This window comes from Hippocampus zosterae, chromosome 8 (genome assembly GCF_025434085.1).
Source record: "Hippocampus zosterae strain Florida chromosome 8, ASM2543408v3, whole genome shotgun sequence".
Taxonomy (NCBI): domain Eukaryota; kingdom Metazoa; phylum Chordata; class Actinopteri; order Syngnathiformes; family Syngnathidae; genus Hippocampus; species Hippocampus zosterae.
The window spans coordinates 12,783,878-12,801,207 of record NC_067458.1 but is presented as its reverse complement, the minus strand read 5'-3'; the positions used below and the strand labels follow the sequence as shown (position 1 = coordinate 12,801,207).

The window sequence follows — 17,330 nt, the reverse complement described above, 5'->3', positions numbered from 1 at the left end:
CCTTTGACATAGCTTTTATATTTTGAACGTGTGATTCATCCTATGCTGATAACACAAGTGTCAATTGACTTGTTCCAAACCATAAACTTATCTCATCTCACTTAGGCTTCAGCACAGCCAAAGGCCAGTTGGTACGCTCCATTCTGTACCCCAAACCCACAGACTTCAAGTTGTACCGTGATGCCTACCTTTTTCTGTTGTGTCTGGTGGGTGTGGCTGGGATTGGCTTTTTCTACTCCATCACCCTTAGCATCATGAACAAGGTAATCTTTGTGAACATGGCAAAGGTGGAGAACTCTAAAGCAACTTCTATCAAACAAAAAGCAAACTAATGTACTATTGAAGTAAGAAATATTTTAGGAAATTATCTGCAAAACCAAAACACTGAAACACTGTGGTTACAAAATAAGCAACATCAGTATTCTGTTTGTCCCTCCAGGGCAGATTTATTTAATCATAATAATAATAGATTACATTGTCATTACTTTTCAAGTGAAAAACATGTAACCAAACTCTGGGTTTGAGGTAGAACAAGCAACAGCTAGAAAGTGGAAACTAGCCACTTTTAACATACTGCATACAGGATGATAATAAATATAATTCAACCATACAGACAGTTCATTTAGACATTCACACACACACGCACGCACGCACGCACGCACGCACGCACGCACATATATATATTTATATTTTATATATAGAGAGAATTTTTTTAAACAAAACAGTTTGATTACTAGACTATTTTGGAATACTTAATACTTTAATTTCAATGGCCCTCTCAATAGTTGCAAGATCATGTGTTTTGTACCAAGCAGTAGTTGTAACATGAATCTTTTCTGGCTTCCCAGGTGTCACCTCAGACCATCATCATTGAGTCCCTAGACATCATTACCATCACAGTTCCCCCAGCGCTGCCCGCAGCCATGACGGCTGGTATTGTGTATGCCCAACGACGCCTTAAAAATATCGGCATTTTTTGCATCAGCCCACAAAGGATTAATATTTGTGGGCAGATCAATCTGGTCTGCTTTGACAAGGTGAGTACCAAGCTAAGTGATAAATGCTTTGTAAAGTGAAACTTTTTTAAAAATTGTGTTTACGGGTGCCAAGATTAGTCGACGAGTCATGATGACGTTGCTGATCAAATTTGTCAATTAATAGTCAATGAGCAATTTATGCATTTATTTATTTGGCCCCTATATTTTTCTCTTCGAGGTGCCTCATTTCCATCTCCTCTCATTTGCTGTATGCCATGTCTATGACACACATGGCATTAGTGTCATGTGTAATCCGTGTTGGCAACAGAGTTAATCAGATACACGTTTTTAGACTAGTGGAGGTGCATATAACATGTATTGTAAAGGACATTTTTAGGTTGACGTCCCCCTAAAACTAATTACTGGTGTTTGTTTTCTTTAGCACAGTGCATTTTCCCAATTTTATCCATCTGATGTCATTTCCTTCCTCAAAAAAAAAAAATTGTGGCACCCATATATATATTTCTTCTTCTTATAGTTTCATAGTATTAGTGTAACTCAGCACAGTGAGTAGTTTTTGGATCCATTTAAAAATGCACTTAACATTTTCAGCTAACAATTTAAGTTGCCCCATCATTCAAATACATGTTAGGAATGCTGGTTGGTGCAAGCTGCAAAGTTGAGTAAAAGTTTAAAGTACAATAATTTTATTTGTCTTTACTGTTAATTTGCACACACCTTAAATAATTCAAGATGCGAGATAACAATGGTTAAATAACAGCAGCTGCTTGCTGGTGTGATATCAAGGAATTTACACAAGAGCCGATTAGTCAACTAATTGTGACAACTGTTCATGATTAGTCGACAAGCAAAATAGTCAGCCGAATAGTATTTGTTTGTCATTTTATCTCTGACTGTGAGTTATTAAAAACCTAAACGTAGTCCGTTTAGGTCATTCATGTTGTAAAAATATTAAAGGTAGCTTATATGTACCTCACTCTTGTGCCAGACAGGAACTCTGACTGAAGATGGTTTAGATCTATGGGGAGTCCAAAGAGTAGAGAATGGCAGGTAAGGTTACATTATTCTATATTTTACTTTAACATTAGCGATGAGTAATTGTTACAGTGGGAGGAAAAATGAGGGGAACTCTTGAGAATATCTTATGTTTCGAGATAAATTGGTTCGGAAATGTTATCTGAAGGCCACCCAAGTCACAAAGAATAAACTTAACAGAATCTGCTTAAACTAACAACCACACAAACAGTTATGTTTTCACATTTGTATAGTGAATAACATGTAAATATTCACAGGGCAGGGAGGAAAAAGTAAGCGAACCCTTGAATTAATGATAGACAAATAAACAGGTTGGCCCTCCTTGAGCAGCAATAACATGAACCAAACTGTGTATTTGCAGATTAGACGTACAGGTTGAACTTTGGACCATTCCTCTTTACGAAACTGTTGAAATGTTATCAAGATTCTTGGTGTGCCTGCTGTAAAGTGTGTCTCTTATGAGGTCATGTTACAGCATTTTGAACGCGTTGAGGTCAGGACTTGGACTCGCCCCACTTAAGAACATTAGTGTAGTGGATGCCTACATTCTTTTTATGAAGCCACTCTATTGTTGTTTAGCTTCTGTGTTTTGTATCATTGGCCTGTTTGCAACACCAATCCTCTTTTGAGCTTCAGCTTTTGCACAGGCCTAAGTTCTTCAGCAAAATATCTTGATAAACTTGTAAATTCATTTTTCCATTGATGACAGCAAGCTCTCCCAGGCCCTGATTTAGCAAAGCATGCCGATGTCACGATTTTTCCTCTACCGTGCTTCACTGTTGGGAAAAGGTTCAGACATGGCATTGTGTTCTCCCAATTCAACTTTGTCATAGTCTTTCACAAAATAGTTTTCCGGTAGTGCTGTCCAATGTAGGTAGCAACAGCATCTCCCTTAGTGTTCTCCCATCAGCCCCATTCTTGTTTGTTTTATGTATGCTGGATGTTTCTGTAGGTTCTCGCTTTTTTAAAAAATTATTCGTTTTTGGGGGGGGTGGGGTTCTGTGGCTTGCTCTTGGAGTCATCTTTACAGGATGCCAACTCCTTGGAAAATCCCATGGAAAATTGTGTGTGCTTGTGCGTGTTTATTTTTTTTTCAGAGGTGGTATTTATTCTCTTGTGATTCAATCTAAATTCTAAATGTGTTTTTGCCGACATTAATCTGATCCTCCTTGTTATTGACCTTTTCAGTTTCCAGCAATCAGATGAAAAAGTCTCCAAAGAAAATCTAGTGAAGTCCCAGTTTGTTGCTTGTATGGCTTCGTGTCATTCTCTCACCAAAATAGAGGGCCGGTTGTCTGGAGACCCACTGGACCTCAAAATGTTTGAGGCTACTGGTTGGGTAAGTTGTGTTACCTACATAATGGTCTAAAATAGAGGTCCCCATTTAGTGTATCCCATGCTACCTGCAGCTTCAGAAGCGAGTGTCTGTAATTCTCATGGCATTAACTCAATGTGCCAATCCTCACAGTTTTATGGTATTGATATAGGTGTCTATAAATGGAAGTGAATGAGTAAATAAAAATGTTGACTCCTGTCTGTCATTGGTTGTAAAATTTGTCACATGATTTACATACAGGGCAGCCAGGCATGTTGGGGCCAGGGTATATCGTTGTGCATGTCGCATGCCTCACAACGTACACTGTATATAAAAGTTTGTGCAGTTATGCAAAACATAAATATATTTATTGTGTTTCTAAAACATTCTAACTATATTTTACATAAATAAGGTGGGTAGATCAATTGGACTTGGTCATTTTATAAGTAGCTCCCCTGATGAAAAAGTGTGGACACCCCAGAATGCAGTTCAATGCATTTTTTCAATCGTAATAATCCATGGGGACCATGTTCCAGTTGGCCATAAGTCATTCGGAGTGATTTGTTTGAAACCATAGTTGGGCATGGTTTCATGAGTGGCTGACTGCCAGCCACTAGTTTTGATGCAATTCAAAATTTGAATTGCCGGTTGAGAACCGTCTCCACGTCACAGACACTAACAGCTGATTAATTGTCTGTGACAAATAAGTGTTTCTGGGTTCTGTGCGTAAGCAAATCTGCCAGTTGTGACAGTCTGTATTTTGTTTTAAATATCACCAAATGTCCCCTCGTATCATTTATAACATTGAACATTATGGCTATTCGCTGGATGTTGCATTATACAAAGAGGTTGAAAACAAGCAAAATACTTGGTAGATAATTCCAATGTATGTTTACAACAAATCGCTGATGCAGCGTTCTTCTGCAGGTAGCTGTCACCGTTCACTCATGGACAGTGGACATTAAGCATTTGTTTTTATTCTGGTTCTTGAAAGTGAGTGGGGTGATCCATCTTTGCAACTGGCCTCTCAAAATACCCGTATTCTCTTCATTATCGACCGTTTCCTCTCTTTGTGACCATCTTCATGAAACAATACCCGATACAGGGTCGTCGTCGTTACTTTGCACTGTCGGGAGATTTGTAGTGCTCAATCGCTTGGTATGCGAGGTTTAGTCACCAACTATAATATTTTTGGTATGTTTCTCCTCAGACACGTTGTGTGCAGCGAGCATGAGCCACTTTTACACAGGGCTAGCTTTGCACATTATCCCCTCAACTGTTGCAATGCTCCAAAAGTGATAATGTGTATTGATGATTGCCCTTTTATTTATATGTATCTTTTAATTGTTCAGTATACAGAAGTAATTATGCCACCGCAAACGCCTCTATGACCCTCTGATTCTTGTCCTTTGTGACAGTTAAGACAAGATTGCTGTAGTCCTAGCCTGAAATGGATAATTGTGCAATTGAGAGAGAGAGAGAGAGACTTTAAAATCTAAATAATAACTTCCACTTCCTCTCCCCAGGTTCTGGAGGAAGCCACTGAGGAGGAAACAGCGCTCCACAATCGTATCATGCCAACTGTGGTTAGACCCACAAAACAGTTGTTGCCCTCACAGCCCTCATCAACAGAGCATGACATGGTAAGTCAGGCTGTTTTGAGTGATGATTGTGATGAGAGATCCCAAAGAGCCCACAAAGATTAGGAGAGATAACAATACTCTTTTGTAATGACATTTATGAATTATGAATTCAGTCCGATTTTCCAGTGAAACTTTAGTCATTTGCAGAAACGTTATTATTCTTTTTAATGATGTCTGTCCTTTTCACATTCTAGGAACTTTATGACCTGTCTGTAAGTAGTGTATTTTTTTAATATCTATTAAATTCCTTCTTGCTATCTTGTTCCTAGTTTCTCCAGGAAGTATTAACATATAAAATGTCTTATGGCAGGTGTCTTAACTTTATAAAACAATGGAAGTCAAGATTTATTTTATTTTAACTTTCTGCCTTTTGACATTTGAGGGATTTTTGCATGACAAATTGTATAGAATTCTTGATGTTTAGCACCTCAGGATATGTAATTTGTGGTCTATGAAAGGACACTTGACTCTGCATTTCTGACATACCATAAGGAATTGACAAAAATCTAAATCTTTGTTCCTTCCTGTGTAGTCTCAATATGAGATAGGTATCGTGCGGCAGTTTCCATTTTCCTCTGCACTGCAAAGGATGAGTGTGGTTGCTCGTCTATTAGGAGAGAAACGTATGGATGCCTACATGAAAGGGGCACCAGAAGTGGTGGCACGCCATTGCAAAACAGAGACAGGTGAGCCCTCAAGACTTTCCCTACCATGTCAGTGAACGTTTCGTCTTTGAAGTACTATGAGATTGTAGTAAAATGCTTGCAGTGTTGCTGTGGCAATTGTAAAAATTACACACACATTGACACAGACTATGATTTCCACTAGCCTTTACTGTACTAACACCCCCCACCCCCTGCCTTTTTTTGTTGTTGTTAGGTTATTATTATTATTATTATTGTTGTTTTGCCTAAATTGAAACTGCAATGCTCATCTTTATCTCACTGTGTTTCGTAGTGCCAGATAATTTTGCTGAGGTCTTGGAGGGCTACACCAAGCAAGGCTTCCGAGTAATTGCTTTGGCTCACCGTCGTCTTGAATCCAAACTCACGTGGCACAAGGTCCAGAATATAAACCGGTATAGTGCCTTTTTTAATTTTAACATATGGAAAATGCAAACTGTGGATTGGTAGTTGTAATTTAGCCTGATTTTTATTGTACTGTTGAAAATTAAGTAATCAAACATCTATGACAACCGTACTTCGAAACAGCATGTAATACTCTATACTATATTTCATTTAAAGGAAAACGTTTTTGGACGGAGTCGAAACATGTATATGTATATCTTTTCATAAACTAGAGATCACATCGAGACAAACATGGAGTTCCTGGGTTTAATAGTCATGCAGAATAAGTTGAAAGCAGAAACGCCGGTAGTACTGCAGGATCTTCACAGAGCCAACATCCGTACTGTCATGGTTACGGGTAAGAGTGAACTGCCGGGCAACTATACAGATCACCAGAGCAAAAAAACAAAAACAAACAAACAAAAAAACAAGCAGCATTCTGTTTTCACTTTTCTTTTTAAGTAATTTATGTAAAAAAAATTTAGAAGATGACATGAAAACCGTATGCCACTCCTAACACTACATTAATCTTGAAATGTTTATTCTATGCATTATTAGGAGATAACATGCTGACTGCCATCTCTGTGGCTCGGGATTGTGGAATGATCCTGCCACAGGACACAGTCATCATTTCAGATGCCATTGCCCCACATGATGGACAGACTGCCAGAATCACCTGGAGGTGTGCTGACAAACCGAGTATGGCAGCACATCTGGAGGTTAGACAACTGCAAAAACACACAAATGTCTTGCTTAGTCAGACAACGATTTCTCTGTCAAAATTGTAGCTTCTGCCCAAATGTCATTGCTTAAGGACAGTAAAAAAATGTAAATCATAGTTGTATGTTAATATAATCCAACAAGGCTGTGAAATATATTAAAACATTATTTACTGTTTTTAGGAAGTGAATATCAGCCTGGAGGATGTATGTCCTACAGATGAGCCCAAACAGCAAGAACGGTACCATTTTGCTATGAGCGGAAAGTCATTTGCGGTCATCTCGGAGCATTTCCCAGACATGCTTCCTAAGGTATGTTTCCTTATTAGAAGCCACTATTGTATAATTGAAGGCGATCGATTTCTAATAATTTTTTTTAATATTCATCATAAAGTTGGTGCTGCATGGAACAGTGTTTGCCAGAATGGCTCCGAATCAGAAAACCCAACTCATTGAGGCACTACAGAATGTGGAGTGAGTATAATAATATTTATATTATCTGTGATTACAGTGTAAAGTAAATTTTGACACGGAGTCATTCTTGAAATGTCATTTTCTGACAGCTACTTTGTTGGGATGTGCGGGGATGGAGCGAACGACTGCGGGGTATGTGACAGGCCTTTTAAATTGGTCAAAGTGTGACAATGTTAAACATACTTTTTATTAAACCTTCATTTTTGCTTTTTTTCCTCAGGCTTTAAAGAGGGCTCATAGTGGCATCTCTTTGTCAGAGCTTGAGGCATCCGTAGCTTCTCCATTCACCTCCAGAACACCAAATATCTCTTGTGTCCCAAGCCTCATCAGGTAGGTTTCTAATTTAAAATGTTATCTACTTAATTCAAATAGTTTTGGGGGGTTTTCATTCCCGTGATAGCGAACTAACGAGTGCTCTCTGACTTTTCACAGGGAAGGCCGCGCTGCTCTAATCACCTCCTTTTGCGTGTTCAAGTTCATGGCCCTTTACAGCATCATCCAGTACATTAGTGTCACGCTCCTATACTCTGTACGTTATATTGTTCTGCTCACTATCAGCTGCTTATAGGTAGGGGTGCCACCAGGGGCCCTGTGAACACAAACACTGTGGTCCCATCACTTCAATGGTGCAAATTGAAAATACTGTATGAGGACCCCTGTTTACCATGAGCCCCTTGAATCATATTTTCTCGCTCTTATGGTACCCCTACCTGTAAGATTCATGGGAAAAGCGGTGAATTGCTTCATACAATGTAAATCTCTTTCCCCCTCCCCTTAGATTCTCAGTAACCTGGGAGATTTCCAATTCCTTTTCATCGACATTGCCATCATCCTTGTCGTTGTATTCACCAGTAAGTTTTGGAGAAATTGGATGTAAGAAAATGAACACTAGCATTTATTGGTGGCTGATTTCTCCCTTTTCAGTGAGTCTAAACCCGTCATGGAAAGAACTAGTTGCACATCCTCCTCCATCAGGCCTGATCTCGGGGCCTCTGCTTTTGTCTGTGCTGAGCCAGATCCTCATCTGCTTTGGCTTCCAGCTGTTTGCATTGTTTTGGGTCCAACTCCAGCCCTGGTACACCATCTGGACACCACTTTCAGAGTGAGAACATGACATCACTCATGATCAGGGTGTTCTTGACACAATATGTAATCTACCACAGCTTTAAAGTGCTGGAAAAACGTTAAAATGTTGTTTTGAAAGAGCGCAAAATGTGTACACTTGAATTGAAAAATGACTGTGAGTCTTTTATTGTTTAGAATGTTGAATGTATAAAGCAATGATGTAACTGTGGCTAGAATTTTCACCTTTTAAGGCTCAGTGGCTATTTCCTTGTTATTGCAGTGCCTGCAACGTATCGTCACTCTCAAATGTGTCCAACCTCACCGAAACTGAAGTTGATGACCACAACATTCAAAATTATGAAAACACCAGCCTTTTCTATGTTTCCTGCTTCCAGTACCTTCTGGTTGCCATTGTCTTCTCAAAGGGCAAACCTTTTAGGCAGCCAAGCTACAAGAATTGTACGATTTGTCGGTTCTCAACACTTAACAAATTGTAAAAAAAATTGGACATTTACTTAACAGTATTCTTAAATTTTTTTTATGCTCCATTAGGGCCGTTTGTCTTGACTGCTTTGATTTTGTATATTTTCCTCCTCACCAACATGTTCTACCCTGCTGAAGCCATTGATGAAGTTCTAGAGGTAAAAGCGTGAAGAATATCTGATTGCACAGAAGGAAGGAGTTGTTTGTTTGAGCATTTTTGTTTTGCTCTTCATAGATTGTTTGCGTTCCTCTTGATTGGAGACTAAAACTTCTGCTTATTATCGGCGTCAATGCTGCCGTGTCTGTTGTGGTTGAGGTAAGATTCATGAATCAAAATAGTAACAGATGATTGTTTTCTCTTTGTCTCGTTGCCTTGACAGTTGGATGGCATAAATATGTTGTTCTTTTTTAGACCACTACTCAATGTTTATCAGAAACATTTTGTTTCAGTCGAAACAATGACTATTTAAAGTGCATGACAATGGACAGTCTGTGCATTCTTCCTTCACTCAGTGCAGCAGTTATAACTGAGCTTCCTAACTCTTGGCTGCCTTTACATGCACGCCATGCTTAGCATACAACCTCGATGATACTGTTTTGCTAACAGATTTTGATTTTTAAAAAATCAAACAAAATCATTTGAATTATGATCAAAAATTGTGCTAATTGTCATCGTTTGTGAGCTTATACACCCGCATATTTTCCTCTTGGTTGTTTTTGTCCTAAATTATGACTTCATTGCAGTTATAAAAGAAAAAAAACCACATGAGACCCGGGAGAAAAAAAAGGTCAATACTCCATGCAAATCAAATTAGCCTCTCTGTAATTCTGTCCCCTGCCCACTGCGCCACAGACCTTCATCATTGACACCGTCTTATGGAAGTTTGTGTTCAGCAGAGACAAGCAGAGCATCACTTCTGCTGCCCCACCACCACAGGTTGGGAAATACTGACATCTACTATTGTAGCCCTTTAATTTTTCGTGTTTGTGGTGTTCCCTCTCCCTCTTCTTTTTGGCACATCGTGATCAACAGTAATAACGTTCCGGTGGTCATCTTACCAAGCCCCCCCCCCCCATTGAGTTTATAATTGCCTACTCCTCCTGCTCCCTCAGTCTGCTGCCCCTCTCGTTGCAACTTGCTAGCCTCAACGCTTTACTTGCTGCATTTGCCTCTTCACTCCTTATAACGGGTGCTTTCCGAATTCTCTCAACAGTCAGTTACCCATCTTGCCACCTCAGTGAAATGTGTGTTTGAAGAAGGCTAATCATCAATGTCTTCACCAATATGTTCATATTCGACTCCTTTGCGGTCTATGTAGTCTGCTGTGAAAATCTTTAGTTTTATGTGTTACTCCACATGCTATTTTTGGGGAGATTTACCGGTTGTGTTAGACAAAAAAAACTCACAGTAAATTGTCAATTTTGTTAAGTGCATGCAAATCTGTTGTAGTGAAATATTCCGGCGCATATTGCCTAAAGCGGTACAAATGTATTTATGAGATGGTCCAAAAGGGAAACAATATGCAATCGGCCAAAATATTGCTTTCATTATCTCCTATAGCTGCAATTGACAGAAATCAAGACTATCTTACTGATGTACAATGCATTTCAGATTGACTTTTGAAGGCCTTCAAACAATTCAAGTAAACGGGAAGAATTAACTTTACTAGTGACTGTTTCTTGCAATCACATGAGCTTATAGCCCATAAAGTTGTAAACATTTGAGATACTATCCTACTTAACGGGTTGACGTGACTTTTTGAGGTGCATTAACACTCCACGGGCAACTTCCAATAAATTAGGACTTGGTGTTTGTTTTTGTAGTTAAACAATAGTGCTGGCTCTGTGTCGCACTTATTTGGGCTTTTTTCCTGCGCACAAATGCATTTGGGTAGGGGAGTTTTCAAAAGCAAGGAGCTCTCTTTGTCCACTTCCAGTTGTTTTACTTCTCAACTCTCCTTGCATTTTTATAGTGCATGTCGTGAGCAAGCTACAGTTGAGTGACCCGCAAACGTCATTGTCCCACAATGCATTGCACACTAGTTGTAAAGTATACTGGTGCATCTCAATTAATTAGGATATTCTGGAAAGGTTCATTTCAGTACAGATCGTTTACTTTTCAGTTCAATTCCTACCTATTTTTAGATTAACATTAATGTGTTTATCTTTTTTACTTTATGTTAACTGAAAGCGCTATATAAATCGGCATGTATTGCACTATTGTAACATCTTGAAATCGTGAATTTGGGGGTTTAAGATGTTCTCATCGGAATTATAAAAACAGATTTTTTTTCTATGTAATTACTCCATAAAGAGTTTCACATTTTAAATGGAAATAAATTAACTTCCAGTTTGATTATTTTTGATATGCACCAGGATATTAAGAGGTCCAATTTAATCGTTTTGGCCAATATTTTTTTTTTTTTAAAGAATCGTGCATTCCTATAAGAGTTTCATGTTGCATGCAAATGAGTATGCCTGTCTCCCATGAGTAGAAATATTTTAGAAAAACTCCACAATGTGTGACATCGGTTAATGAAATCTATTATTGCATTTTCTGAAATGCGTATTTTATTGATGTGTTGGATTGTTGACATTTCAGAAAGGCATTGAGCTGTCGGCACACAAGTCTCTGTGCTGCCCGAGCAAGGTGACCCACAAGGCTCGCTACATGCATCTGGCCCAGGAGCTCAGCGTGGATCCCGACTGGCCCCCAAAACCAACCACGACTACTGAAGCCAAGGCCTGCCCTGAAAATGGTTCAATTTCCTAGCACCCCAAAGACCCCTACCATTCCCAACACTTTGATGCAATAATTATCAAAGCAAAGAATATATTTGCACATTAACTTATTGAAGCAGTCGCTTGATCTCTGCTTGTCACTGGTCTTGATGATTGTGTAATACTGTAGCTCCCCCCAAAAAGTCAACCACTCAAACTCATTTGAATAATGATGTCTGGTTCACCCACTTGTGGGTTTAATGAAGTTAAATGTAAGAATTTTACATTTTGATATGGAACTGAAGCTCTGTCCAGGTAATATGTTGGGATTGACATGCATACATATTGGAAACCATCGAGATGCAACTTGAACAAATATATTTTGCGTGCTGAGTAATTTTTTCATGACAAAAAGTAATTATTAGACTACTGGAGAGCCTTTTTTTTCTAATCCATAACCTACTCAGAGTGAAACAGTAACTATATAGAAACAAGTGAATGGAGCTTTCGGTTAATCATGTTAGGTTGCTCAGTTGTATCGTAGTTCTGTCACTCCATCTTACTTTTAAGGGCATTTATTTATGAAGTGGATTGGATGACTGGCTGGAGGTGTTTTGCTGCATGCCCCACTTGCTACCGTGTAGTGGTCATTAACAACCATGTGAAGATGTTAAATTTGAGCTCCGTAATTAGCTAGGTACTGATTCATAAATGACAATTTAAAAAAAGATCATAATCCCCAAGTGCTAATTTAATCACTTTTAGGATACTTGATATATGTAATGACACACGCACTTGAAGGCTATTCTGTCAAATGCATCGTGAGTCATAAGACTGGATTCTTCTCAACTGCTGCAGTAAACTTTATGGCGATAAATATGGAAAATATTTGGCATATTTTAATTGTGGAAACCCCTTCAAATCATAAACCTGATTAAGATGTGTTCTTGTTGAACATACAGGGTGGCCACAGTTGATATAGACTTCCTTTTGTCTCTGGACAGACCTGAGACGATCATCCTTTGACATATTAAGTTTTGCAATTTTTTGTAAGTGTATTGTATCACTCCCTTTTCTCATGCCCCTCCAATTGACATTGCAGCAGCACTGCGAAATTGCCACCAGGCAAGTTTGTAATTGGCTGCAGTTCAAGCGAGTGTAGCCATTTCTGGATACTGTTCCTGGCTTGCGTCCACGCCAGCTTTAGGAGTTTGGTGTTTTCATCAATGATAATAGACCTTATGCTGTATGGTTTGTCAAGAACCAATACTGGCATTGATAAGTTAAATCATATAATACACGTTGGAGCAGTGCGATGACCATTCAACTTGACAAACTGGTGCAGAACAGCAGTCGGGGACAGAAAAACTCATTGCCAGGTGTCCATTTTGCAACTTTACGCCAGTGTCAATTGGCGAGCCGTGGGGAAAAGGAGCGATAGTCCAAGAAAAATTGTCAAGCCCAAGATGTAAATGCTGATTGCATCTGTTTGAACTACACCGTAAGCGGAATGCAAAATAAGTAAGTGTATACCTGTAGTTAGTTTTCGGACTTGTGTTCTTGTTACTAATCTAGCGCTCCATATACATCGTAGTTACTGATAAGTCAGTGGCAGGGACTTTAAAAGCTTGCGAAATATTGATTAAATCACATGAAATACCCACTATACTGATGAACACTAATGACTTTCTGGACAGAGAGAGACTGATAGACAGTCTCTTCTTGAAACCAGCCAGCAATTGTTTTCCACCTGAAAAAGACTGATTTTGATGCCATGGCACCAACAACCTGCCTCTGAGACTGACATGGTATTACTAATTTTTCAACATGGCTTTTGCTTTGCTGCTCTTAGAAGTGTGATCACTCAAGATGTCTAAATCTCAAAATAGACTTCTCTCATGGCAAAATGATTCGGTCATTCAGACACTGATCATGCAAAGACATACACGGTGCATGTTTTTCGGATGTCGAAATGTCGTTGAGCTATTACTGCAAATGATGTTAAAATGGCACCATTGTGAATGTCGCCCCGAAACATCAAACATACCGAGATATACCACCCCCCCCCCTTTTTTTTTTACTTTACAGAAAAAGAAAACGATTCTGTGCTCAATTCTGCTATAAATCTCTTCCCATGGAAGAATGATTAAAGGTGCACTGGTAATGCATTCTGCATCTCATCAGCTCGCTGCTTTGCCATGTTGGAAAGCAACCCTAGTGCAACACTGAACTCGTTTTGTCATTTTAAATCCACACAGATTGTTGTTGCTGTATATAAGGGCTATGTAATAATTTCAGTGCTCTTAAATTTTTTAATCAAGGCTCCTCCCAAGAACATTTTGCTAGTATCTGTTAATAAATGTACCATTTGGGGACAGTACCTGTTTTTAGCTGGTTAGCTGCTAACAGTGTGGTAGAATCAGATGGTAATGTGACTATGTCATTGTATAGCAAGGGAAATATTTGCACTGCATCGATTTCAAGCAGTTAAGTCTGACGAGTACAATACTTTTTCAAGCAACATATACAGGTGTCAAACTGCATTCCTCGCAGGCTACTATCCTGCATGTTTTAAATGTTCCCCCCTCCAACACATCGGATTCAAATGATCAGCTCATCAGGATCTGCTGGAGCCTGATCATTTGAATCAGGTGTCTTGGAGGAGGAAAATCTCTAAAACAGTGGTTCTTAATCTTGTTAGAGGTTAAGAACCCAACCAGTTCATATGCACATTCACCGAACCCTTCATTAGTGAAAAATAAAAATTTGCTTTTTTTACCAACATTTATTAAAAACTGAAAAAAGTAAACACAATTAGTAGAAGTATGAAGTACACGTTTTTTTAAAATTGTGCACAAAATGAACCAGCCAGTGATGACCAAGTGGGCGTGTCATAACTACTGGTAATTGACATGTTGAGTCCAGTGGTCTTAACCACTGTCGAACCCCTGAGACTGATTCACCGAACCCATGTTAAGAACCACTGCTCTAAAACATGCAGGATAGTGGCCCTTGAGGACCAGAGTTCGCCACCTATCGTCTAAAACAAGGACCCAAAGCTTGTCGGCTGCAATATCTGAAGAAGTTAATTCTGAGGTTCTCAGAACTCAGCATTTGTGTTTATTTTGTTTCAGTGGCCGGCCCAATACAGTATATTCTCTTGGTCTCTGCATCCAAACAGTCAATATTATAATGTTCATATTTTGTTACCAAACAAGTTAATTTACTCAATTTTTTCCCAGTACGAGCAGCATCACTAAATTTTTTCAATGGCATTAAAAGTGCTGACGTTGCTCTTAAGCCATTTTTAATGTGTCAGTATGCATTCACTTAAATTAACCTGTGACCAGTTCTGTTTTTAGAAGTAGTTATGTATGCAATTTCACAATGGTTGGGATTTTGCCTGCTTGCAGAATGATTCAAAAACTCAGCCAAAATTTTGGGATCGGGACCTAACATGCCCAAGCTTTTTAAAATGTGCTAAACGCATGGACCACCTAAGGCACACATGTATTATGAAGACAGCAACATGCTACGGATGCAAAGCTGTTACTGTTTTCAGACATTTAGCCTGATTGGTTATTTGAGAAATAAGCTGGATAGTCATTGTGTACACAGAAATTCCTTTTGAATTTAATGAGAGTTGAAAATATGAAAAGTTGGATCCTATTTCGAGATGTACATTTTCTGTGTGCACAAAAATCTGAATATATGGTTATAAAAATAAATAGGTTTTTGGATTATTAAGGGCTAGTGTCGTGGTACTTTTTATTTTTTTTTTACAATCAGATGTTTGATTAATGTATACATTGTTTTGTATTTATTTTTATGTTCACTTTCATATCAAGTTGGATTCATTTGTACTTTATCTCACTTGGGAATGAATCATGGGCATTTTCTTTCGGTGTTGGGTTTACTTATTTGAAAAGTGGAACGAGGTTGCTGCTATTACTTGGATCATTATTAATCTGGTTTGGATCTATGATGTATATGATAAATTTCTACTGTAGAAGTGAGGGTGAAAGTGGGGATCTGATGAATGCTGATCTGAATTAATTGACTCACTTGCCACTGCTTTGTAACAATTGGTTGACTGCACCTTTATAATGAACATTCAAATTCCGACAAAAATGTCATTGTAATACATTGCTTAAGTGTAAATATTAATAATTCAACTACGCTACAAATTTGCCAATTTTGTGTGACTGCTATATTGAATCCCTGGATTGATGTAGAAATGTTGCTTTAACACAGGTACAATGATATGCTGACAGGTAGGATTAGCTTCCTATTACAGTATCATGGTTTAATGACAAACTGTTGATTGGCATTTGAGTCAGCTACTGAGTGTCTAGGCTCAAATGGGCTATTCCTCAGGGGTATATGTGTATATTGAGCATATAAAATGATCAAAGTTGATACCCAAATGCAAAGAGGTGTCGCTATTACCAACCAACTATCAGTACAACTACCGTAATTGGATCTGCTTTTATTGGCAGCTTCTGCACATCCGTGACCGACTCGGAAAAAGGTGTACATTGTGTTGAAATGTTTCTACCTAATAATTTATTGTATATTTATGTTTTCCCCTGGTAATTGTATTTTAGCCTTATTTTGTTTCAATAAATATTTTTAAACAATTATTTACATGTCTATATTTTTTGACATTCAGGAATACAAGATATGAAGCACATCACTCTCTATTAGTACAGTTAGGAAGCACCAAGTCCAATTTCACAAGTGTGATGCCGAACTTGAGAACAAGGTAATTTTACTACGTATAATATTGCCGTCCCTCGACTTTATCAGTGGGCACCTTGTATAAAAATGTATTCTTATTTTAACACATTAAAGTAACTATGGCTGCGCAATCTGAGCTCCAGTACAAGAACGCCACTAAACATCCATTTCCAGTCCTCATTACTGCATAAGAACAGTGCTCTGCTCAGTAATGAACTGTCAATGCAGCTCAACAATTCCACCCTCGATTGGACACAGAAACAAGCTGAAGATTGAGCCGAGGTGACCCCGGCATCCACCTGTTCAACAGAACAGCACACTAATTGTGTATATACAGCATGTTGAGGGGACATCAAGCTCGGGAATGAGTGGTATCGACTCAGGACAACTACCAATCACTGCACAGGTTTTAAAATAGGATAAGGTTCTTGTATTTTGTGTGACGTCATAGGGAGGGGAGGAGCCAGGTTGGGAGAATATTGGCTCCGGTAGTGAGTGAGGAGCGCTTGGACGTGAGTTGTGGCTAACGGCAACTCCTTTGAATGCGTGTGTTTATTACTATTCACCATTTTTAATAAACAAAATAAGTATCAGCGACTGCGAGCATCATTCTCTCCGCTACTGACGGTCATTACAATAGGGTTCTAAATTAGATGTTGGGTTTCAAAGTAGGGTTTTGAAATTGGGTTCAGATTTCAAAGTAGGGCTGGTAGGGCATGATTCGGCACCCCGCGGCTCAGCGTGCGGTTCAGCGTGGCTTGGGCAAATAAATTCAGTGTCCGAGTGAAGTGTATGTTCTTTGTTCTTTGACCGTACAGTAGGTGGCAGTGTTGCTATGAACTACTGTAGAGATGAAAAATAAAGAAGAGTTCTGTGATCGTGACTATGACCTACTGTCGTGCTGTTAAAAGCATGTTTAGAAAAGAGTGTTTGGCTCCGCTCTGATCTTATTTTGCCAATACTTTTAGTAACAGTAAACATCTTGTAGCGACTGTTAATTATGAATGGCTATTATGACAAATATGTTGTGTGCCCATGTAAAACATAGACAACAGTGAAAGCTTAAAAAA

At 38.8% G+C, this 17,330-nt stretch overlaps 2 protein-coding genes across 5 annotated transcripts in view; one reads left to right on the top strand and one right to left on the bottom strand.

Moving 5' to 3' along the window:
- The window catches only part of atp13a3 (ATPase 13A3), a 32,681-nt gene extending 16,518 nt beyond the window's left edge, over window positions 1-16,163 (top strand). The window contains exons 13-34 of one of the 4 annotated variants that reach the window (XM_052074481.1): window positions 106-263; window positions 849-1,037; window positions 1,987-2,048; window positions 3,222-3,372; window positions 4,875-4,991; window positions 5,186-5,203; window positions 5,524-5,677; window positions 5,949-6,069; window positions 6,292-6,416; window positions 6,617-6,777; window positions 6,961-7,089; window positions 7,172-7,251; window positions 7,341-7,383; window positions 7,472-7,581; window positions 7,684-7,780; window positions 8,030-8,102; window positions 8,176-8,353; window positions 8,597-8,775; window positions 8,869-8,957; window positions 9,035-9,115; window positions 9,653-9,736; window positions 11,402-16,163. In XM_052074481.1, the coding sequence (XP_051930441.1) occupies window positions 106-263; window positions 849-1,037; window positions 1,987-2,048; window positions 3,222-3,372; window positions 4,875-4,991; window positions 5,186-5,203; window positions 5,524-5,677; window positions 5,949-6,069; window positions 6,292-6,416; window positions 6,617-6,777; window positions 6,961-7,089; window positions 7,172-7,251; window positions 7,341-7,383; window positions 7,472-7,581; window positions 7,684-7,780; window positions 8,030-8,102; window positions 8,176-8,353; window positions 8,597-8,775; window positions 8,869-8,957; window positions 9,035-9,115; window positions 9,653-9,736; window positions 11,402-11,572 (2,570 nt within the window). In that variant the 3' untranslated portion in view covers window positions 11,573-16,163. Of the gene's footprint in view, window positions 1-105; window positions 264-848; window positions 1,038-1,986; window positions 2,049-3,221; window positions 3,373-4,874; window positions 4,992-5,185; window positions 5,204-5,523; window positions 5,678-5,948; window positions 6,070-6,291; window positions 6,417-6,616; window positions 6,778-6,960; window positions 7,090-7,171; window positions 7,252-7,340; window positions 7,384-7,471; window positions 7,582-7,683; window positions 7,781-8,029; window positions 8,103-8,175; window positions 8,354-8,596; window positions 8,776-8,868; window positions 8,958-9,034; window positions 9,116-9,652; window positions 9,737-11,401 lie in introns of those variants that run through there. The other 3 variants (XM_052074482.1, XR_007963761.1, XR_007963760.1) reach the window with 3 other exon arrangements.
- Window positions 1-17,330, bottom strand: part of LOC127606352 (uncharacterized) — a 674,358-nt gene that overhangs the window by 23,107 nt on the left and 633,921 nt on the right. The window lies entirely within an intron of this gene.